The sequence below is a fragment of the Lampris incognitus genome, chromosome 11 (genome assembly GCF_029633865.1).
Source record: "Lampris incognitus isolate fLamInc1 chromosome 11, fLamInc1.hap2, whole genome shotgun sequence".
Lineage (NCBI taxonomy): Eukaryota > Metazoa > Chordata > Actinopteri > Lampriformes > Lampridae > Lampris > Lampris incognitus.
In genome coordinates, this window is record NC_079221.1 from 22,575,651 (window position 1) to 22,599,675 (window position 24,025).

At 44.0% G+C, this 24,025-nt stretch overlaps 1 protein-coding gene across 1 annotated transcript in view; it reads right to left on the reverse strand.

Annotated features, from left to right (window-relative positions):
- dnah7 (dynein, axonemal, heavy chain 7) overlaps positions 1 to 24,025 on the reverse strand; it is a 304,502-nt gene that overhangs the window by 238,601 nt on the left and 41,876 nt on the right. The window contains exons 9-12 of the mRNA XM_056288870.1: positions 20,012 to 20,191; positions 19,292 to 19,564; positions 16,187 to 16,314; positions 15,267 to 15,345 (exon numbers count right to left, since the gene is read on the reverse strand). Of these exons, the coding sequence (XP_056144845.1) occupies positions 15,267 to 15,345; positions 16,187 to 16,314; positions 19,292 to 19,564; positions 20,012 to 20,191 (660 nt within the window). The remainder of the gene's footprint in view (positions 1 to 15,266; positions 15,346 to 16,186; positions 16,315 to 19,291; positions 19,565 to 20,011; positions 20,192 to 24,025) is intronic.

Genomic DNA, 24,025 nt, shown 5'->3' on the forward strand with positions numbered 1-24,025 from the left:
TTATAGGTCTTTCTATAACATTACACTTTGGTTTGAGACGAACAGACCGCACCAGACCATTCTTGTCAGGAAAGGTTTCTAACGCTCTGCCGAGTATCCAAGAGCCACGAGGAGCAGTCGAGTCCACTATTAAAACGATATCCCCAGGAACGAAACTTATTTTCTCTCGTTTCCATTTTTGCCATGCCTGAAGCAGAGGAAGGTATTCCTGCACCCATCGTTTCCAGAACAAATCCGAAATATATTGAACCTGCCTCCACCTCCTTTTCACATACAGATCCTCTTTCACAAACAGTCCAGGTGGTACAGCAGGTTTGCCTTTCATGAGGAGAATATGATTCGGCGTGAGAGGTTCAAGATCATTCGGATCCTCAGACAGAGCAGTGATGGGCCAATCGTTCAATATGGCCTCAACCTCACAGAGAACTGTATGAAGTCCGTCATCGTCCAGTGTCTGCTGACATTAGATAGAGCTAAGCACCTTCCTGATCATCCAAATGACACATTCCCAAACACCACCATAATGTGATGATGTTGGTGGATTAAAACTCCACTTGACTCCATGTTGAAGCAGAGCTCCTTGTATTTTGTTGTGCTCTAATCCTGCAAGAGCTTCCCTTAATTCCCTTTCTGCGCCAACAAAATTGGTCCCACTGTCGGATCGCATATGAGAAACTGGGCCTCTTCTGCTCATAAATCTCCGCAAAGCATTAATGCATGCATCGTTGTCCAATGAGTTCGCCATCTCTAAATGCACAGCTCTGCTTGCCAAACAGGTGAAAACCACTGCATAACGTTTACAGAAGCTTCTCCCTCTCTTGACCTCGGTTGGCCCAAAATAGTTGACTCCGACATTTGTAAACGCAGGGAGGTCAGGCAAAACCCTTTCCACTGGCAGGTCCGCCATTTTTTGTTCACCTGCTCTTCCAGTGTAGCGTCTACAAGTACAGCAGTCAGATATGATTTTCCTTATAGCTGAATTAGCATTTGTGATCCAGTACTTCCTCCTTACCTTGGATAGTGTGTGGTTTCTTCCACTGTGACCCAGCTGTTGGTGAATATGCCGAAGGATGAGTGCTGAAATATGCTGATCTCTTGAGAGAATGAGTGGGCGCTTGATTTCATCTGGCAGCGCTGCCCTACTCAGTTGCCCTCCAACTCTAAGCAGACCGTCCTCCAGGCGTGGTTTCAGTTTGTAAATAGAACTTTCCTTTCTGACTGCAGACTTTCTAGATGAAAGTGCATCAATTTCCTCCTTGAACCGCTGCTGCTGAGCATAACGAATGATGCACATTTCTGCCTCAAGAAGGTCGTCTGATGAGATGCTCTGGCCCCCACATGCACTTCTGACCTTCATCTCCAACTGCATATGACTTGATGGTTTATTTGCATCAGAAGCCTACAACTCCTTTCTCCTTTGGCTCAACTTCAACAGTGTCCTCTTTACCTTGAGGAACCAGGCAGCAGCAACCTTAAGCCTCCTCCAGTCAGAGAAATAAGCAATAAGTTGGTCAGTAGCATCAGGTGAGTCCTTGGCAATTACAGCGTCCACAGTGAAGTCTTTCTTGACTTCTGGGTCGTCCAATAAAAGGGCGTTTTCCCACAGTACTTTCTGGCCAACACTTCTCTGGCTTCCAAAGAAAGTCAGGCCCTTTAATCCATCTGCTGCCAATCAGTAGGTCGTCAACTTTCATACCTCTGGACGCATCGTCTGCCGGATTGTCTTTGATGTTGACATACCTCCATTGTGACACCTTTGTAGCGTCTCTGATGGTTGAAACCCGGTTTGCCACAAAAGTATGAAAGCACCTGTCCTCATTCCTTATATACTTCAGAACAGAGGTGCTGTCTGTCCAAAAGACTGAGTCCTGCAACTGCAGCTGGAGTTCTGCTCTTAACATCCTGTCCACACGAACGGCAAGGACCGCAGCTGTAAGCTCCAGGCGTGGGATGGTAACCTGCTTTAGCAGCGTAACTCTTGCTTTGCCGAGCAGGAAGGCGACATGAACATCATGCTGGTTATTCTCCATCCATATGTAACTGACGGTGCCATATCCACCTTCACTCGCATCGGAAAAGTGATGCAGCTGAGCCAGTGTAGGCTGTCCAAGGTCCTTTGGTTTAATGCACCTGGTGATTTTGAACTCTGACATCTTGTTAAGCTCTTCCAGCCACTTCGTCCAGAGTTGCTATATATCATTGGGAAGGTTGTCGTCCCAACCACAGCTTCTCCTGCAGATCTCCTGTAACAAGATTTTGCCAGGCAGAGTAATTGGTGCAATAAACCCCAAAGGGTCGTACACTGAATTGAGCAGAGACAGCATGCCACATCGAGTGTAAGGCCGTTCTTTCACCAGCATCTTAAACTGGAATGCATCACTCTCGATGCACCACTGCAGACCAAGGGCTCTCTCTAAGGGAAGATTATCCCTATCCAGATTCAGTTCATGTAAATCCTTGGCTCTGTGTTCCTCAGTGACCGTGCGGAGCACTTTACGGCTGTTACTGACCCACTTTGTCAGACGAAAGCCTCCTCTTTGGCAGATAGCTGTTAGACCTTTAATCATTTTAATTTCCTCTTCTTCTGAAGACATGCTCTTTAAACAATCATCCGCGTAGAATTTTGCTTCACTGTCTGAATCACCTTGGTTGGAAAGAGTGCCCGATTGTCCTTGGCTGTCTTCCTGAGCGCATAGCAGGCACAACTCGGAGAAGAAACAGCCCCATATAAGTGGACGGTCATCCTGTACTCTGCAATCTCTTGACTCATGTCACCCTCAGGCCACCACAGGAAACGAAGGAAGTCTTTGTCCGTTTCTGCCACCTTGACCTGATAGAACATCTGCTGTATGTCTCCCATCAAAGCCACAGGCTCCTGCCTGAACCTTGTGAGCACGCCAAGCAAACTGCTATTAAGGTTGGGACCCTACAAAAGTTGGCTGTTGACTGATGTTCCCTTAAAGGTTGCCCCACAGTCAAATACCACCCGCAAAGTATTCTTCCTCGGATGGTAGATTCCGTGATGGGGGATATACCACACCTTTCCTTCTTCATAGTCCAACTGGTGCTGAGGTATTTTTTCTGCGTAACCTTTGCTGATAACGTCAGTGACGAAGCTTGCATATTCCAGATGAAACTGCTCATTTTTCTCAAATCTTCTTTTTAGCCCAAGTATCCTTTGCTTGGCTACAGAGAGATTATTGGGGAGCATGGGCTGCTCTTTCCTGAAAGGCATTTTTAGGCTGTAGTGCCCATCCAACAGCTTTGCAGAATGGTTTACAATTTCCAAGAGCATCATGTCTTCTCTTGACATTTCCTTGTCCTTATATGTCTGTTCATTGAAATCATGCATGTACTGGTTAATTAGCAGTTCCTTCAGCTGGCAGACTGAGATCCTATTCATAGCAGCGACAGCCAGTCCAGTATCCGGGTTAGCGGTGTTGCTGCCTTGCACTGGATCATTAATGACCCAACCAAGCACTGTCTTTATGGCGTATAGGCCTCCTCCACAGCTGTTGACGATATCCCAGGGTTCCAGTAACTTGGGAGCGTTGCTACCAATCAACAAGTCAACACTGGCTTTGATGCAAGGAATTTGGATGGTTGACCGGTATGGCCACCGTGCCAGGTCTTCCTGTGTAATGATATTGTCAGATGTTACAGGCATTTTCCTTTGAGTGAGCACATCTGGTAGCTGGTAATAGCACCTGTTGTTAAGACCAGACACTTCAAGGTCGGTAAGTGTGTATGTTGGGATGACCTTCTCCTGGCCCATGGTGCATAGGAGAAAGTTTGCATGTCTTCCTTCAATATTCAACTCTTGCATGAGACTCTCCGAACAGAATGTGGCTGAACTGCCCGGATCCAAAAAAGCACATGTATGTATCACTTTGCCTCCTTTGGTGGTCTTAACCTTTACAGGCAATATTGACAGGACGCAATCATCCGTTCCGGCCCCTGTATGCCCACAAGTTCCTTGAGAAACTGATGCACCACTGCATGATGGTCCCTTGGACTGTTTCAAGTCTGTGCTAGCTCTTTCCTTCTTAACATGAAGAACGGTGGGATGTCTTTTGCCACAACTTTTGCAAGTAAGGCACCTTTCGCAATCCTTGCTCATGTGTCCAATACACAAGCAGCAAAGTAGATTACTTTCTCCTTTAGAAAGTTGATTTTCTCCCAATGCGTCTTTCTGTTCAGTTGTGGACACTCCTCCAATGAGTGCTCACGAGAGAAGCACATACAAACAGTGGGATTACGCTTCTCAGTCATACCTTGTTTCCTTGGGGCATTACCATTAGCTCCCGTTTCATCTGCATTATCAGCAAGCTTTATTGTTGTGGCAAAGCTACTTCCTTTTACATCATTCCTGTCCAGGGGCTTAGTCATATTCCTCAAGCCAGTTTTCACAAATTAAGAGTCCTGAATATCACCAAAAACAGAGTCAGACAATATCTTAACTTCACGTTCAATGAAAGCAACAAGATCTGTGAACCGTGCCCGGCGTTTGTACTTCTCCAATACGTCATGTGCAGTGGTCCTCCATCTTTCTCTCAACTTGAACGGCAGTTTTGACATTACTGTTCTCATGGTGGTTGGTGTGTCCAGCTCAGTCATGTATTCAAGTTCTTCCATCATGTTACAATAACCTCGCAAGAACAAAGAGTAGGCCTGCAATGCCTTCACATCCTCAGATTTAACTGGAGGCCAAGCCAGAGCTTTTTCGGTATAAGCAGCAGCGATGTTAAATTCATTTCCAAAATGTTCGTGCAGAAGCTCATTTGCCAGTGCATAGCCGCGTTCAGGAACCATATGCTGACAGCTGCGTACGAGTTCCCTAGGCTGCCCCCTAGTGAACTGCTTCAGAAAATACAAGCTGTCAGCTTTGCTGGCTCTGTCTTCCACACCATGCTCAAATGCTCGTATGAAAGCTCTGTATTCAAGAGGATTTCCGTCAAACACTGGGATGTCTCTAGCTGGTGGAGAAATTGAGCACTGCTGTTGAACGACAGCTGCTGTAATCTCACTTTGTCTCTGCATTATGTTGTAGATGCCTCCAAATGCTTCCTCTTCAGGTTGCAGTTGCATAGGTTGTGTGAAATCCAGTGATGGTTGCACATGAGGAACAGAGAGCACACGTTGTGCTATTTCATGATAGCTTGTATTGACATGAGCCTCTTGAGTTGATTTAGCTTTAAGCTGTTTACTTGTCTCCTTAGGACGTGCACCACTTGAAAATGGAACATTTTGCGTTGTTGTTGACTCGTTTTTGTGCCTTAACGCGCTTCCTGAGAGAGGTTCATACTCCTTTGCCATGGGGTTGAGAGATTTGGAAGTTGAATGCTGTTGAGCTTTCCTTTTCAGTTAGGAATTAATGCCATCAGATGAAGCTTTGAATACACTCTTGATACCTGAAGCTTGAAGGATTTCCAGTTTAGCAGCTGTTGCAGCTATTTCAGCTTCTAGCTTGAGCTGCTCCCTTTTTCTCCATAACTGCTGTTCCTGCTCCTCCAACGGATGCTGCCCCTTCAGAGCTGCTGCACGGGCAACAAGTGCAGCTCTCTCAGCCTCTGCTTTAATGCGTGAAGATGCTGTGGAACTACTGCTTTTCCTGCTGCCAGCGCTGTGTCTGCTCGAATGCTTACTAGCAACATTTGACACACTGTCTTCAGGGTGAACATCATCAATGACCTCATTTTCATCGTCATTGTTTTCAACTTGTGATGACCCATTTTTATCACCATTTTTGACAGTTTGTGTCAACCATTTTTGCACATCATTAATAGTCATTATTTATCATCAATTTTGCCTTAAACCATGTTTGTTGTCTTTCAAGTTCATCACTATTCAATAAACTCATCAATGAATTACGCAATGATTTAACTTCATCCCACAAAGCAACAAACTTAGCAAACGTGCATTTTACCTCAGGTTCGCAATAATTTTCTGTCATCAACTCTCCCACAATTTTCTTTAGATTACTCGCTTTGTTTAATTTTTTCACAAAGTGCCTTGCTGGTTAACTTAACAATCCGCTTTGGCCTATCTGACTTGATTTCTCCATTTTCATTTTCATTTGAATCAATATCAGACATGCCATGATCATTCAAGCCTTTAGCGGCAGCCCCAATAGCCGCAGCAGTCCCAGTAGCCTCAGCAGGCCAGTCCAGCAAATTCTCGCCGTTGTTTACGTCTGCCATTGCAACAGTCCCGCACGAACCCGGAAACGCAAGTCAAGTCAAGTCAAAGTCAGCTTGTTTTCTTTTCAGCGACCAAGCTTGGATTTACGCTCAAAAATGTGTGCACACAGTCAAATGGCCATTAATTATTGTGTAGCGCTACTCATACCTCATGAGGAAGAATCAATAATTATCGGCGTCCCCACCGGTCCCGCCGAATCCACATCAGCTGCCGCACTGGACACCCGCCTGGATCAACAGTCGACGTCCTCCGCCTCGGCGTCCCCCGCATTGGATACCCGCTTGGCTCCACCGTCGGCGTCCCTCACCTCGGCAACCCTCGTCCCGCACCGCGGCTCCAGAATGCACAGGTGGTCCGTCCTCATTCACGCTCAGGCAATGCGTGACGATCGTTTCAAAGTTCATGGAAGCGAGTTTTTTGACTATTGTAAGTGGCTTTCCAATAAGTCACTGGTGCATGCCAGTGAAAGTAATTGACGCGCGCCGGCATCAGCTGTTGCATCTTCATTTATTACTTACACACTTCCTTTACAGCGTTTCTTTGCATCTTTCTCACAGTTAGGTAGCCTATAGTAACTTTACACTGCTACTCTATACTCGACGCCTCGGACGCGGTCAAAAAACTGTATGCCACCTAGCATTCACACCTGACCTCATTAACCCACTTGTATAAATGCACTTCCCACAATAAGAAACTGCCACCTACTGACCAAAAGGTGAATTGACTCAAAATAAACACACATACGTAAATAAATGGCTGTTACAAGAGCATTTACTGACATAATCCTTGATTTCGCTCTGCATTTCAGGCCAGTATATGGTCTCCCGTGCTTGTCTGTAGCAGGCCTCGCCACCGATGTGACTGCCATGTACTCTGGCAAGCATCTCAGGATGCAATGATTTTGGGATCACCGCTCCTTGCCCCCTAAACAAGACTCCGTTCTGGACACTTGGCTCCTCTTTGATAGGCCAGAACTCTCTGACTGCCTGCTCAGTTTCATCCTTATCAGCGGGCCAACCCTTCAGGATAGTAGACTTCACAACTTGCAGCTGTCTGTCGTTGTCTGTGTGTTGCTGTATCTGTAGCAGCCTTTTGTCTGTGACATTCAGATAGTCGGCCATATTTATGTGCTCAAGTGCAGGCTGCTCGTCCACCATACTGCAGACTGTTTTGGAAGTGATAGCCCTGCTTAATGTGTCGCTCACAAACATGTCCAGTCCTGGTTTGTAGATCACTCTCAGGTTGTAATTCTGAAGAGCCAGTAGCATGCTCTGCAAGCGCTTGGGAGCATTGAGGAGAGGCTTGCTGAAGATTGCTACGAGGGGCTTGTGATCTGTCCCTGTTGTGATATTGTCTCTACCGTACAGATAATGATGGAAACGCTGGCAGGCAAATACTATGCTAAGGCATTCCTTCTCTATCTGCGTATAGTTTTGCTCTGTAGGCGTGAGTGTCCTTGACACGAAAGCAATAGGCTGTCCCTCCTGCATCAGACAGCAGCCCATGCCATGCTGGCTGCAGTCACTCTGTACTGTGACAGGTTTTGACACATCACAGTATCCCAGCACAGATGTCTGTGTCACAAGCTGTTTTATCTCCCTAACAGCTGCATCGTGCTTCGGCAGCCAGTACCAGACTGTGTCCTTGTCTGAGTCTCCTCAAAGGCTCGCATACTTCTGAGAGCCGCGGGAGAAACTTAGCCAAGTACGTGGCGAATCCGATGAGTCTGGCATGGGGCTGGCATGTCCAAAACCACTCTGACTTTCTCCGGGTCAGCTTTTAGACCTGCAGCCGACAGGATGTGGCCATGGAACCGCACCTCAGACACTCTAAACTGAAGCTTCTTGACACTGAGCTGCAGTTTCACTTCTCGACAGCGGTCCAGAAGGGCTACCAGCTTGTCATCATGGTCCTTGTTTGCCTCTTCCTCACTGTCGCCACAAACAACAATGAGGATGTCGTCAGCTAAAGGCTCCACTCCCTCAAGCCCTTCCAACAGCTCATGCTGTTTCCTCTGGTAGACCTCTGGGGCTACTGACACACCGAACGGAAGTTTCAACCATCTCTTCCGGCCCCAGGGGGTCCAAAAGGTGGTCATGAGGCTGCTAGCCTCATCCAGTTTACACTGAAGAAAAGCATCTCTTGCATCGATCAGTGTGAAGACCTTGGCGTTAGGCAGCTTATAGAGCACATCCTCCAGTGTGAGCATGAGGTAATGTGAGCGTCTGAGTGCCTGGTTGAGATGGTGCGGCTGTAGACATATACGCAGCTTTTCTGGTCTTTTGACTATGACCATATTGCTGATCCAATCCGTGGGCTCACTGACTGATATGATATGACCCTCTCTTTCATATCGGTCAAACTGAGCCTTCACAGCTTCCTTCATAGCCACCGGAACATTGCGTGGTGCACTCTGCATCGGCTAAACCGCTGGATCCAAGTCAAAATGAACCTCTCCGGGGAGTGCCTCCACAGGACCAGTGAAGACATCCTGATATGCTCTGATGACTGTACTTCTGGTGAGAGGCATGGTGAGGCTGTCGTCCACTGTGTTGAGCCCTTCTACTCTGAGCTCCTCTGGGATGGTAAAGAGTATGAGCCCCATCTCCTCTGATGTGGACCCTGACAGCAGTGGCAACTGTCATGTATTTACAACCACAAAATCCAGCTTGTATTTGCTGCCCTGTACAACACACTCAGTGGTAAGGACCCCAAATGATGGCAGACCTTGGTCTGAGTACATTTTCAGTGTGGTGCTACTATGCTTTAGTTTCTCTCTGGGAGCTAGCCTCTTCTTGTCCCTGAGACTCATGACGTTGCACGTAGCTCCTGAGTCAAGCTGGCATCTCTGTAGTTTGCCATTCAGGCGGAGATGTACAAACCATTTCTAGCCTTTTGTTCCCACTGCACCAATGTTTTCTGTTGCATACACATCATTTGTGTCCATGACTGTGTTGTCTTTATCCATGTTCAGTCCCTCAACTGCGTGGAGTTTACCATCCTTTTTCTTATTTCTATTGCAAAGTCTCGCAAAGTGATTGGCTGTGCCACAAGCATTGCAGGTCTTGCCATATGCTGGGCAGTGTTCTCTTCCCCACTCATGTGCCGTGCCACAGTATTTGCATGTGGAGAGGCCCCCACCTTGTGATCTGGGGTTCCCACTAATTTTCTCCGTAGTACTAGCTGATCTTTTGAATATTTGTTTCCCTACAACATTGACATTGTCCATGAGTGATCTCTCCTGCTCCATGGATCTCAACTGCAAATCACTCAGCTCTGCTGCTCTGCATGTTTCAATAGCACTGACTAGAGTCAAGTCCTTGTCCCTTAACAACCGACTGTGTGTGCCCTCTTTAGCAATGCCGATGACTATTCTGTCCCTGATTAAGTCGTCTCTTAGAGCTCCATATTCACATGTGGAAGCTTTCTCCCTGAGCCGTGTCACAAAACAGTCTACTTTTTCTCCTTCCTCTTGTTTACAACAGCCAAAAACGTAGCGCTCATGAATCACATTTTTAGCAGGTTTGAAATACCTTTCCAATGAGTCCAGTATGACGCTCACGTCTTCTTGCTGTGCGTCGGTCAGATTTAAGTTGTGTTTGTAGACATGTCGACATTCAACTCCCATGACACTCCTCAGAGTCGCCGCCTGGACCTTCTTGTCCTTGTTCACCAGCCCTGTGGCTAAAGCATAATCTTCATATTCTGCTTGGAAGATTTCCCAATTCGCACTCAGGTTGCCACTGAGCTTCATCGGAGCTGGCGGGGGGTATGGTTGCGGCCATGGCTATTCACTGCTTTTACTGTTGTACGGCTAGCTAGCATTAGCAAAACAAAAAACTTGCAAAACTCGCTTGACGGCTCAATGTCCCTTCAGCCACCAAATCGCTGAATCAAAGGTCCACTTCTGACACCATGTTTGAGCTAGCGGTGTGTAAAAACGAGGCATACTCCAAGTTAACAGTTAAGGGGCTTTAGTGTCGAACTGTTAAGTACCAACAATACAGAGACGAACTGGTGCCTTACGTAACATTAACTACACTTAACATCCACTGGGTGGTGATATAATACCACCCGTAACACCTCCTCCAACCTCGTACCTTGTTATCACCAACTATCTTGTTTACGGTTATACCTGTGAACAGTTCCGAAATTACAAATCCATTGAGGCCCACGGACATTTCACCAATGGCTGGGTGCAGGAATTGTTTATATTTGACCGGATCACTGTGACAACACAGTCCTGACAGCAAAGGTAAGCTAACGTTAACTCTAAATCAAGGAAATTTGTGCTTAGCATAATAGCCTTAACTTCAATTTTCTTCCCATTAAAAGTAATATGTTAAAAACGTATTACACATTTAGAGTGTTATCAAGGGCGAAACTTTAGGGAGGGAGGGTCATTATATTACTTTTTGAGAACATTTTTGGGCTCATTCAGGGTTGCCGAGGACCGTATTCACTAGCTAGCTAACGTTACCGGCTAGCTAACGTACCTTTAAAATAAGGTCCGCTACCATTAGCTTGCATTAACTTCATCTACCAGATGGCTAGCATTTTCGATGATTGAGGTAACGTTAGCTAGCTAGTTATTTGCAAAATAGCTAGCACAACCACTGACTTAAGTTAGGATTTTCGGACTGTAAAAAGTGGGGGAAGAAGGGGGACGCAAAGGAAATTATGCCCATGGTTGTAATAATGATGATATAGTCATGTTATACTATCTTCGGGGCCCGATTATGTTTTGTTTGATTTGTTTATTTTGAACATGGACAAATGTCAAACAGGAGGTAAAAACTGGCTAATCCTGTTGTCCTCTCTCTACCTGTCTTATCTACAGGTCTTGCACTCGCAACGCCTGAGTGACACACCACTCAAGCCATGGGCCATCATCAACTCATCCGGGGCTATAACATCAGGTCACTGCACATGTATGGCTGGTATAGCCGAGACATGCACACATGTGGCAGCTATGCTGTTCAAGTTGGAGGCGGTAGTCAGATGCAGGGAGACCAAAGCAGTGACTGGCCAACCTGCATACTGGATGATACTGAGCAACATCACAAAGGTGGGAGCAGAGGCTGGACACAGAATTGACTTCACCTCTGCCAAAGCGAAAAGAAAGTCTCTGAATAGACTCCTGGATGGTGAGGTAGAGAGCACACCTGCTCTAAGGACTTCATCAAACACCTGCAAGTTTGGCATTGCTACACAGGAGCAGTGGGTGTTATATCTTGCAAAACTGCAGAAAGTATCCCCAAAAGCTGCAATTCTGTCAAATTTGCCTGTTTATTGTGACACATTTGCAGACCTTGTGCAGTCATTCTCAGCACTAGATTCGCTGCGCTGTCTCCGTGATGAGAAAATGGATGGCAGTGAACTCTCTGTCTTGAGCCTGCACTGCAAAACCTTGGCAAGTAAGGTAGACGTTTCACCTGAGCAGGCACACTTCATTGAAAGACAGACCAGAAAGCAGCACCAATCCTCACCTTGGCATCACTTCCGCGCTGGAAGGATAACTGCATCAAATATGCATTCAGTCTTCGTGTCTGACTTGGACAAGCATGCACTTGTCTAAAGTGAAAGCAGTTTGTTATCCGAACAGCAGTCCTCTGAACAAATGTGCTGCTACTGCATGGAGAAGACAAAATGAGGAGAATGCAAGAACACAGTATAGAGTGCAGGCTGAGAAACATCACTGTGATGTAGAGATGACTGAGTGTGGCTTCATCATAAACCCAAGTTTCCTCAGGTTGGGGCATCACCAGACGGGATGGTGCAGTGCACCTGCTGTGGGAGAGGCTGCACTGAGATAAAGTGCCCATACAAGCACCGTGAGAGCACTGTCAAGGAGGCATGCAGTGACAGACACGTCTGTTTGGAAGTAGCGGATGGAGAGCTACAGCTTAAGAAGGGTAGTCCATACTACAAGCAGGTCCAGACACACATGTTTGTGGCTGATCTAGAGTACTGTGACTTTGTTTTGTGGACTTCAAAAGACTGCGCTGTGTTGTGCCTGACCCACAGCTCTGGAGTGGAGTGCTCTTTTGAAAAAGGCACAGCACTTCTTTGAGCATGTGTGTCTCCCTGAACTTGTAGGCTGTTACTTCACTCAGGGTGCAAGGGATTTCTATTCCTGCAGGGAATCAGAAAATAACACGCCAAACATCCGACACAGAGGTTTAGGGTTAGTTGTGTGTTTTCTTTTACCTGAATTGCTGTATTATTTTTGCGTTATTTAGATATGGACTAGCCTTCTGTTGCAAGTTGACTGACCAAAGAAGACATGCACTTTCTTTTACTTATGTCTCTCTTACACACGCATCTGCCGATACATACAGGACAAAAAATGCTTAGATGTTTAGAAAAACTTGTTTACGTTGCTTACGTTACCGAAGTGTGTACTGTACTTATTTGTTTGTATTGTGCAGATGAACTTCAGATACCTATAAATACATAATTAAATTAACTTCAATACATGCTCTTTGGATAACATTTGGTTTCCTTATCTCATTTGGCTGTGAAAATGTTGATAACGAGGAAAGAGTCAAGAACACATTTATGAATTGGTTTTTCATTGGTTTGTCAGCGCACAACAGACAGTGACAATCTTATCTAAAAATGTGACTGCCCCACCTTCACATGGAAGTATGTTGATGGGTATGGTTCCTGTAAAGATTTTATACTTGTGACAAACATTTCCGATGACCCTTTCAACGTGGATTCTCAGATGCATGTCTGTTGTGTCTTCTTTTATTACCATTTTAGCGATAAAAAAAGAAAGCGAATGAAAGGAAAATGCTCCGAGTAGAGTACAGCGTTTACAACAGAAACACCAGAAACATGGCGGCTGACTCAGAGCGCGCTTGTGTGTGACGTCATCTGTCAAAGACTATAGGTGAAATAGGCGGTCACCTAGGGCCCCGAAAGGGTTAAGTCTTTTCCTTTTTTTTTTACGAATAATCGCCGCTTTGCTCAATGTCCAAGAGAAATACTGTGACTGGTGAAATGAGGTGTCTGCAAAGACGTTTGAATAATTTCTGGCGAATCACCTAATTTCACCAGTCACCTGACTGGGGTGTGGGCTAGATCGTCAACGCAACGGTCATCTCAAATATGTCGGGTAGGCAGTATCCTTCTGGTGAAGAAAATGTTTAAAAGAAGATGAAGAAAAACAAGCCAAAAGTAGAGGTATGTATGCCATTGAATTTAATTATTTAGCTAGTGGTTAGCACAACTGGCTAAGCAGCAACGTTGTTAACTAGCTAGCCAGCTAGATTTAGCTACCATCCATCATCATCATCAACATTAAGTTATAGCTAGTAGCCTAGTGTGCAGTAATAATAGAAGTAACATTAACTGTATGCAGACATATTGCTTGCAACACTGTGTGTCAGACAGAGTGGTCAGCAACAATGGGGCTAAGCAGGGGACGGTCCTGTCTCCCTTTTCACCCTCTACACCACAGACTTCAACTACCACACAGAGTCCTGCCATCTTCAGAAGTTTGTCACGTGGTGTGAGCAGAACCATATGCAGCTCAATGTGATTAAGACAAAGGAGCTGGTTGTTGATCTGAGGAGAGACATGACACCAGGGACTCCTGTTTCCATCAGTAGGTCAGTGTGGACACTGTGGAATACTACTAGTACCTGGGGGTTTATAGAGACAATAAACTGGACTGAGCTAAGAACATTGATGCCCTCTACATGAAGGGACAACGCCGTCTCTACTTTTTGAGGAGGCTAAGGTCCTTCAACATCTGCCAGACAATGCTTAGGATGTGGTATGAGTCTGTGGTGGCCAGTGCTCTCCTGTTTGCTGTTGTTTGTTGAGGCAGCAGGTTGAGGGTAGTGGATGCAAACAGGTTCAATAAACTGATCCACAAGGCCAGTGACGTTGTGAGGTTGGAGCTAGACTCTGGCGGCGGTTTCTGAGGGTAGGATGCTGTTGAAGTTATGTATCATCTTGGACAATGTCTCCAACCCACTCCATGACATGCTGGTCAGGCACAGGAGTACTTTTAGTGATAGACTCATTCTGACGAAATGCACTACAGAGCACCGCAAGAGGCCATCAAACTTTACAGCTCCTCCCTCAAGTGTCAGACACTCTGAGTCAATAGTCATTAGACTGGCCCTTCGACTTATTTTACCCTGTCGGTTGTTTGTTTGTGCTGTTTATTTCATGCTGCAGTAATACAGTATAGATAGGGTGTTATATGCTGGAGCATGGTGCACATATGTTTACGTATTTTATTCTTATTTCTATTTCTTATTTTATCTTCTATTTCTATTTATTTCTCTTTCTCTTATTTCTATTTATCTCTATTTTCTTGTTATCGTGTTAGTTTTTCTTTACTAGAGCGTGAGTGTCTGTAATAGGACCCAATTTCCCCTCAGGGATTAATAAAGTATTCAGATTCTGATTCTGATACCTGGAGATGCCTTTAATGAAATTACCTTGACAATACTACTGTATTTCAAGTTTGGCAGAACTCATATAAATGATCTTTTTGCTTCAGTTTCAGTAGGGGTTAAATAGATAGGAAAATGCAAAAAACACCTGAAACTTTAGAAACTGAATGGAAAATGTCTGAAAGTTAGTTAGGTATACCTTTCTGTGATGTGTAACTTTTACACTGCAGTACTTACATGACATAATCTGAACCATTTTGATATAGTAAACTGCACCTATGTGGTGCCTGAAGCAGTTTAACACTAATTGCTAAGACTATTCTCACCAAGTCATTAAAAGGCTGGTGGTGTAAAGCCTCTTCACAATGCACATAAACAGATAAACTGCCTACAGTAAAATCACGCATACCCAGGCCGAAAATAAATTGCATATTGCAGTTAATGACTCATTCATGGAAACCGCATCTCAGATACTGGGCATAAAGTCATAATAACCCTTGAACCAATCTAATCCCGACACCAAGGGGACTCATACAGTGACAGCGCTGATGCTTTCACCACAAAGGGGTCTGAGGTGTGGGGGGCTGATGAGTCAAACAAGACACGTCTCATCTGGCCAGCTGGCATGACGAGAAGGGAGTCAGTTACCTTGAGTTCCATCAGTTTGTGTGTGTCCGGCGGCGTACTCACTGCCTTCTCAGCAATCCTCTTAAATTCATCACAGAGCCTACAAGTGAGAGAGTATTACAGTTCAGTGTCATGAGCAAAGGGTGTGACAGCTAGAGTGTATTGGACACACTCCAGGCAGCCTGGAAAACCAGCGTTGGGATCTTGTTCAATACCGAAGCTAATGTTAGTTTTAAAGCAAGATCAGAGCACTGCAGTCCCTCTGGTGTATGGAATGTCCTCGTTCTCCAGAGGTAGGCCAACTGCGGTCCGAAGTATGACATTTCTTAAAAATGAAAAAGCTTTCCTGCTAGAGACCTGAGGGCTGTATTTGAAGCAGAATATTTTGTTTGTCCATGAGAGACATTTCCTAAAAAATTAGTCAGCTTACACAGCATTTTTAAATTGAAGTTGTATAGAAGTGGAGCAGCTTTTTCTTTCTTTCTTTCTTTTTTTTGGGGGGGGGGGGTACGTGTTAACTAATAGCACTTTTCCACTGCATGGTATCGGCTTGACTCTACTCGCCTTTTTTGGGTTTCCATTAGGCAAACGTTGGGGATAGCACCTGGACCTTTTTTGGTACCACCTCCGTCAAGGCTCCAAGCAAGATGAGCCAATACTAAAAGGTGACGTGAAAACACTGTAGACCACTGATTGGTCAGAGAGAAACTGAACAGCTCTGTTTATAACCAGGAAATACCAAAGCGAGACTCATGAAACTTGGATCGTAGTTGATAATCTATTCATATAAAAAAGTTATTTTTTCAGTGAATCTCTTAGTTACAGTAATAATTGTTCTTATGAAGCAGCCATTGGCAGTGGAAAATGAAATCCGAAAAGTACCTGGTACCAAGTAGTAGAGTCGAGCTGGTACCATTCAGTGGAAAAGCACCACAACTCACTTTCTGTTGATTTCATGATGGTCCGCCAGCATCCATGCAATCAGCTTTTGCCGCAGCCCCTCAGCACGCTTGACAAGAGAGAGGATCAGCTCATGGGAGTGAACCTCAAACATCCCAAGACGCACCACCTGATGCAGATGAATACAAAAAGTTCCTCAGTTTAAGTATTACGCTGTCAACACAATTAAACATATCGAATGATTTGTGCAGTAGGCTCTCAAAAGAAACTCCCATTGAGTAAACATCTAGAGCAAACCTTTTCGGACATCTTAAGAAATTCTCTTTGTTGATTTTCTTTTTTGGCCTAATTAAATTCTGTGCGTAAGAAACAAAAATGTCCGGGTCCGCGGTGGTGTAGCGGTCTAAGCATCGGCTTTGTGTCAATGCAGTTGCCTACTGGGGACTGGGGTTCGCGGCTCAGTCTCGTCAGATCCGACTATGGCCGGATTCGATGAAGCAGCAATAATTGGCAATGCTGTCTTCGGGAGGGGGGCGGAGTCGGCTTGTGTTCGTCACATGAATGCGTCTCTGTGTGTGTCGGAAAAAGCACTGATTCGGCCTGGATTCGCTTGTCACAAAAGTGGCGAGGCGTCTCCTTCAAGACTGCTGGCCGGAGAGATGCAGTTGGCGAACACATGCAGTACGAGAGTGGATATTTGAACTAGAACAGGGAGCGAATGGCCACTAAATTGGGAGAAAAAGGGAAAAATCAGAAATAATTAAAAAAAAGACACAAAAATGTAAGAGAGAGTAAATAACAAGACCCACCAGTGTCGCAGATTTGAGCGCCTCTGATGGAGATTAAGTGCATGGTTCATAGTTTAGCAGACAGATTGAGAATATAATGTAAAAACAAAAAAAATATCTAAATGGTTATTATCAGCGATCCATCCATCCATTATTCAAACCCCTTATCCTGCTCTCAGGGCCGCGGGGATGCTGGAGCCTATCCCAGCAGTCACTGGGCGGCAGGCAGGGAGACACCCTGGGCAGGCCGCCAGGTCATCACATTATTATCATCAGTGATTAAGAAGGAAAATTTAATCTTATAAATCCTATAAAATGGAAATTCAGTATTAAACTAGACAAGGGTTATATACAGTGGCTTGCAAAAGTATTCATACCCCTTGATCTTTTCCACATTTTGTCACATTATGACCACAAACATAAATATATTTTATTGGAATTTTATGTGAAAGACCAACAGAAAGTGGCACACAATTGTGAAGTACAAAGAAAATTATACATGATTTAAAAAAAATTTTACAAATAAAAAACTGAAAAGTGCAGTATGCAAAAGTATTCAGCCCCCCTGAGTCAATACTTGCTGGAACTGCCTTTTGCTGCAATTACAGCTGCAAGTCTTTTGGGGTATGTCTCTACCAGCTTTGCACATCTAGAGACTGAAATTTTTGCCTATTCTTCTTTGCAAAACAGCTCAAGCTCAGTCAGATTAGATGGAGAGCGTTTGTGAACAGCAGTTTTCAGATCTTGCCACCGATTCTCAATTGGATTTAGGTCTGGACTTTGACTGGGCCATTCTAACACATGAATATGTTTTGTTTTAAACCATTCCATTGTAGCCCTGGCTTTATGTTTAGGGTCGTTGTCCTGCTGGAAGGTGAACCTCCGCCCCAGTCTTAAGTCTTTTGCAGACTCCAACAGGTTTTCTTCCAAGATTGCCCTGTATTTGGCTCCATCCATCTTCCCATCAACTCTGACCATCTTCCCTGTCCCTGCTGAAGAGAAGCACCCCCAGAGCATGATGCTGCCACCACCATGTTTGACAGTGGGGATCGTGTGTTCAGAGTGATGTGCAGTGTTAGTTTTCCACCACACATAGCGTTTTACATTTAGGCCAAAAAGTTCAATTTTGGTCTCATCTGACCAGAGCACCTTCTTCCACATGTTTGCTGTGTCCCCCACATGGCTTCTGGCAAACTGCAAACGGAACTTCTTATGGTTTTCTTTTAACAATGGCTTTCTTCTTTCCACTCTTCCATAAAGGCCAGATTTGTGCAGTGCACGACCAATAGTTGTCCTGTGGACAGATTCCCCCACCTGAGCTGTGGAACTCTGCAGTTCATCCAGAGTCACCATGGGCCTCTTGGCTGCATCTCTGATCAGTGCTCTCCTTATTCGGCCTGTAAGTTTAGGTGGACAGCCGTGTCTTGGTAGGTTTGCAGTTGTGCCATACTCTTTCCATTTCCGGATGATGGATTGAACAGTGCTTCGTGAGATGTTCAAAGCTTGGGAAATCTTTTTATAGCCTAACCCTGCTTTAAACTTCTCCACAACTTTATCCTTGACCTGTCTGGTGTGTTCCTTGGACTTCATGATGCTGTTTGCTCCCAATATTCTCTTAACAAACCTTTGAGGCCATCACAGAACAGCTGTATTTGTAATGAGATTAGATTACACACAGGTTGACTCTATTTAGTCATTAGGTCAACATTCGATCATTCAGCAATCATCAGGCAACTTCTGAAGGCAATTGGTTTCACTCAGAGAAAAGGGGGCTGAATACTTTTGCACACCGCACTTTTCAGTTTTTTATTTGTAAAAAATTTTTAAATCATGTATAATTTTCTTTGTACTTCACAATTGTGTGCCACTTTGTGTTGGTCTTTCACATAAAATTCCAATAAAACATATTTATGTTTGTGGTCGTAACGTGACAAAATGTGGAAAAGTTCAAGGGGTATGAACACTTTCGCAAGCCACTGTATAGGGATTGAGACATCAAAAGTTTGCTTCATAAAAAAAAAAAATTATGTTACAAATTATTCAAAATGCCGATAGGTACGAATTTCCGTATATATTTAAAAGTTTCCCTGGCTCTTACTTCTTTACTAATACATCTCTGTTATGACTGTTCTCAAAACATGGATCTATTGTTACATTCAATTATCTGAACACTAGGTAATTTATGTCCTGATTGCCATTGAAGAATGTTGACTGTTCCTGTCTGCTGAACTCATAATAAATCAAACGGGATAAGAGCTTCAGGTAAATGCCCAATAAATTAACGTGAAAATCGCTCTCTGTGCTATGAATGTTCAAGAGTGTAACTTGTTGGTGGGCTCCACTATGCTGAAAAGGTACCTTGCAAGAAGAGTACTGAATCTGGTCAGCCAGCTGCTGGTAGCGAACCACTTCCACCATGACCTCTTGGAAGGTGTGTTGCTCACAGAGGAACTGCTCTACACCTTCCTCTGCCTGCCTGGACACCAGTGCCACGTACCTGTCATACAGGCGCACATGCTCCATGGGCCCAACACTCTCAGCCTGGATGACGGTGCAAACCTTTTCCTGCTGGGTCTTCATAATCTCTGGTAAGATGATGGGCCTCAGGGTGCCCCCTGACCGGGTGCCTAGCTGGGGAGATGAAGAAAATGAATCAAAATGCAATCCTTTTAATCTAATGACCTTTATAAATTGAATTCTAGTCTAAATTTATGTTTTCTGGTAAAAGAGATGCATCTGTGCTGACTTTGTTTAGGTAATACTTCAAATTTGTGGAGGGTAATAGTATTAGCAATACATAAGTGGCAACAGTTTCTGTTCAAGTCAGACTTTTTCACATGCTTCACAACAGACAACAGATTAAGGGCATGTATGAAGTTAGCCTTTCAGACATACATTTAACAACCCACACACATAGTGGGTTGTTAAATGTACACTCATTTCATAGACACACCAGCACATGAAATGAAATGACAAATAAAGTGTTCCTGATTCCTGACATACACAAAATCCAGTGTACAGCCAGGAATAAACCAAACATACACAAACACATGCATATAATCTTAACTCTATTCTTACACAATCAGAGTAGAGTTTGGTTTCCACCCGAGGCACCAGGCTGATGGACTTGAGCATAAAGTCGTAGACACTGAGTAGGACAATCTGGAGCTTGTTGAAGTCAGGCTCAAATTTGATCTCTTTGTCCTCCAGGATCAGATGCAACACAAAGCCAGAGTGCTTATGGGCTCGCACTGACAGCTGATGTGGTAGAGTACAGCAAATATGAAAAACAAGGCAGTGAGAAAAGGTCAACATCTCAGGGGCTCATCCCAGGGCATATAGGCCAATAAGGCAATTGCCCAGAGTAGCACTATGTATAGGGCAACAAAATGCACTGTTTCCATTTTTTCTATAGGTATAATTGATTCAGCTAGGGGTGTAAAGGTTATTCATCTTAATATTAGGAGCCTTGTTTCAAAAATCGATCTCAGAGCCTGGGTTACTCTTTACAAACTCAATATTATTACTATTTTTGAAACATGGCTACATAGTAAAATCACTGATGATGAAAGTAAAATTAACAATTTTGCTCTGTATAGAACTGATAGGGCTTCTAAAGGAGGTAAGGTGGCCACATATGTTGTTGTAAATCTTGTTTTTGAGTGTGTCATTCCCAAAGTAGAGCCAGGTAATTTTGAATGTCTTTTCATTAACATTATCCTCCATGATAAACATTCAAGTATTGGCAACATTTATATGCCTCCCCAAGGGCGGATCTACCAGAGTGGCATGGGATGGCAGCTGCTGTTAAATCACCATTACTTGATAAATACAGGATATCTTGGATTGTTGGCAACTAAATGTGTGGCTTCATGGAGTATATAATTGACACAATTGGTACATATTGTCTTTATATATAGGTCTAAACCTAGGAACCAATTTAAACCCTTAAATAAAGCTTGCATTGACATAATTACTGATCACTTTGAGTCTTATTTCAGAAATCTGTTGGGAAACATTGAGGGGCATGCAGGAGGTTGAAACAGTAAGTGAAAAAAAAATCACATTCACTAAAACTTTGAACAATATTCAGTGTTAAGTTGTACACCATTAATAATGATGACTATTAAAGAAAAATGTAGTGCTTAAGTCACTCGGAATCTTGTAGGAGACACTCGTAAAAATTAAGAGGAAGGGTGACATCACCAGTTTTTTTCTACCAAAGAGGAGGACAACTAATGAAGAGAGATACATCGGGAGAACTGGTGATAGAAAGAGAGCAACAGGGGAGTGAAAAGGTGGAAGGCACCACAGAGATAATAATAATAATAATAATAATAACCTCATTCTAACCCTAGGCCCAAGGAATGGGCCCAGTTATTATGTTGTATTATGACGAAGTTAAAGGAAATTTGTATAATAATAATAATAATAATCATCATCATCATCATCATTACATTTATATAGCACTTTTCTATGATGAAATTGAAAAGGGAGAGCATCACAGAGATGATTAGCTGGAAGAGGGAGAGTTAAGAGAGAACAAGAGAAATCAAAGACATGCAGAACTCAGATGGCCTCATTATTGATGTATCGTAGCACAACTTGTGAATCTGTCCAGAATGACTCTTCATCAAGCTTAATATCAAATTCATTCTCTAACATGACACTGATTTTTGGAGCGACCACTGCTGCTGCAAGTTCCAGTCTTGGAACACTTGTGATCTTTGTGGGTGCAACTCTTGCTTTGGCCATCACAAGGCTGCAGTGGACTTCGTCCTTGTCATTTTTGTACCTAAGGTAAGAACATGCACCATATCCCACACTACTGGCATCTGAAAAATGATGCAACTCCGTTCTGATAATATTATTGAAGTGAAGTGGGTGACATCATCTCATAATTATGACCTCTTTCAACTTATTTAGACCATTTATCCACTCCTCCCACTGTGGCTTTAAGTCTTCTGGGAGTGGACTGGATCATCTCATCTAATGCCTCTATGGCACAGCTCTTGAAGGATACACTTTCCACTTAGGGCAAATGGAGCGATGAACCCAATTGGATCATACAGAGGGGCGATGACAGACAGGGCACCACGACAGGTTGATGACCGTCTTTCAAGCTGATGTTAAAGCTGAAAGTGTCATTTTTTATCGACCACTGAATGCCAAGTGCACACTCTGCTGAGGTTGGATCCAGTCCTAGAGGTTCAGTGGTCATTGCTCTTTCTGAGGGGTCTATGCAGTCAATGCATAGACCCCTCGACCAACTCAAATGCTTCCTCATTCGAGTTGAGTTTGTGAGGACATAGGCCTCCTCTTTTGCATAACAGTTGTGATTCAGTGATCAGTTTCTTGGCTTCTTCAACTGAGGGAACACTGATTAACCCATCATCAGCATAAAAGTTCTTCTCCAAAAAGGCTGACGCGAATGGATAGTTGGCTTTCTTTTGCCTAGCCAGATGCTTCAAGCCAAAATTGGCACATCCTGGAGATGAGGTAACCTCAAAAGGGTGAACTGCCATCCTATACGCCAATCGTTCCTATTCAAAGTCTCCACCTTGTCTTTATTCCACCAGAGGAATTTCAGATAATTCCAGGATTTGGGAGTGACGAAGAACTGATGAAACATCCTTTCAATGTCACAGATAATGACTATAGCCTCCTTCCTAAAGCAACAAAGAACTCATATTAGAGGATTGATTAGGTCAGGCCCAGTTAGTAGAGTGTCGTTGAAGGAAATGCCATAGAACTTTGCTGAGCAGTCAAACACGGCTCTTAGCTTATCAGGTTTTCTGGGGTGGTAGATGCCGTGATGGGGAAGGTACCACTCTGTCTCTCCTTTGAGTGTTGTAGGGGCTGGCTCTGCATTGCCTTTGTGGATTATTTCCTCCATGAAGGTTTTATATTGATCATGATATTGTTTATTGGCCTTTAGTTTCTTTCTAAGACACTGAAGGCAAATTGTAGCCAGCCTCTTGTTGTTTGGTAGAACAGGTGGACTGTTACCCTTGAAAGGAAGGGGCAGCTCATAATGCCCGCCCTCCCTCTGTGTAATGTTGTCACTGAGGAACTATATGAAATGAACATCATCTTGGGACACATACTTGTTTTCGTAAGTTCTTTCAATGAAGTCTGATTCCAGGGCTTTCAGAACATCTGTAGATGATGGAGTTGACATTTCCTTTACTATGACCCAATGTACAAAGTTCTGGTTTCTTTGTCTATCTAGGTGGGGATTCGATGAGCCTATTATATACCCCATCCAAGTTCTGATCACTGTGCAAACGGTTCATCTTTACTGCCTATCATAACTTCAAGAGGAGCTAGTGCTGATGGACAGCCATATCCAATTAAGAGCTCTACATCACAGTCTCGAAGTGGTGGTAACTTATCTGCTAAGTGCTTGAAGTGAGGCCATAGTAGTGCTGTTTTCCTTGTCGAGATGTAAGACTTGTCTACAGGGATAAAGTCACGGGAGTAGGCTTGCTGAAGTCGAATGTAGTTCTCAGAGTGGAGTCCTCGAACTTGTAGTCCATGGACTTTCTTGCTTGCTATGACTGTGCCAATGGCTGTCATAGTACTAAGTTTCAGTTACTGGTTGAACTTCCGCATTCAGTTTGTCGAGTACATCTTCTAAGACAAATGTTGAATCACTCTGTGTGTCCAGTAATGCATAAGTAAGTATTTATCTGTGTGGCTCTTGTACTGAAATCAGGAGGACTGGAACAATACTTGAGGTAGCAGACGCACGTTGTGTTGATGTATGGGACACAACCCTGTACATTTCCTGGTTTGTGTGGTCTTCTGTAGAAGTGGAGCTATTCCTTGTTGTTTCCACAGGTCTTTGTTTCTTCTCTTCATGCAAGCAGGTTGGATGACGACAGCTATATGTACTATAAGTGTGTCACCTTTTACAATCTTTGGTGAGGTGCCCCTTTCTTAGGCATCCAAAGCACAGCCAATTTTCATGGATGAATGCTTTCTTACCCTCAACAGTCTTCGCTACAAAGGTGGGGCACTTAGCAATGCTATGTGCTTCATTTTTACAGACAGAGCAGGGTGATTTTACTTTACTGCTGAACATTTCTT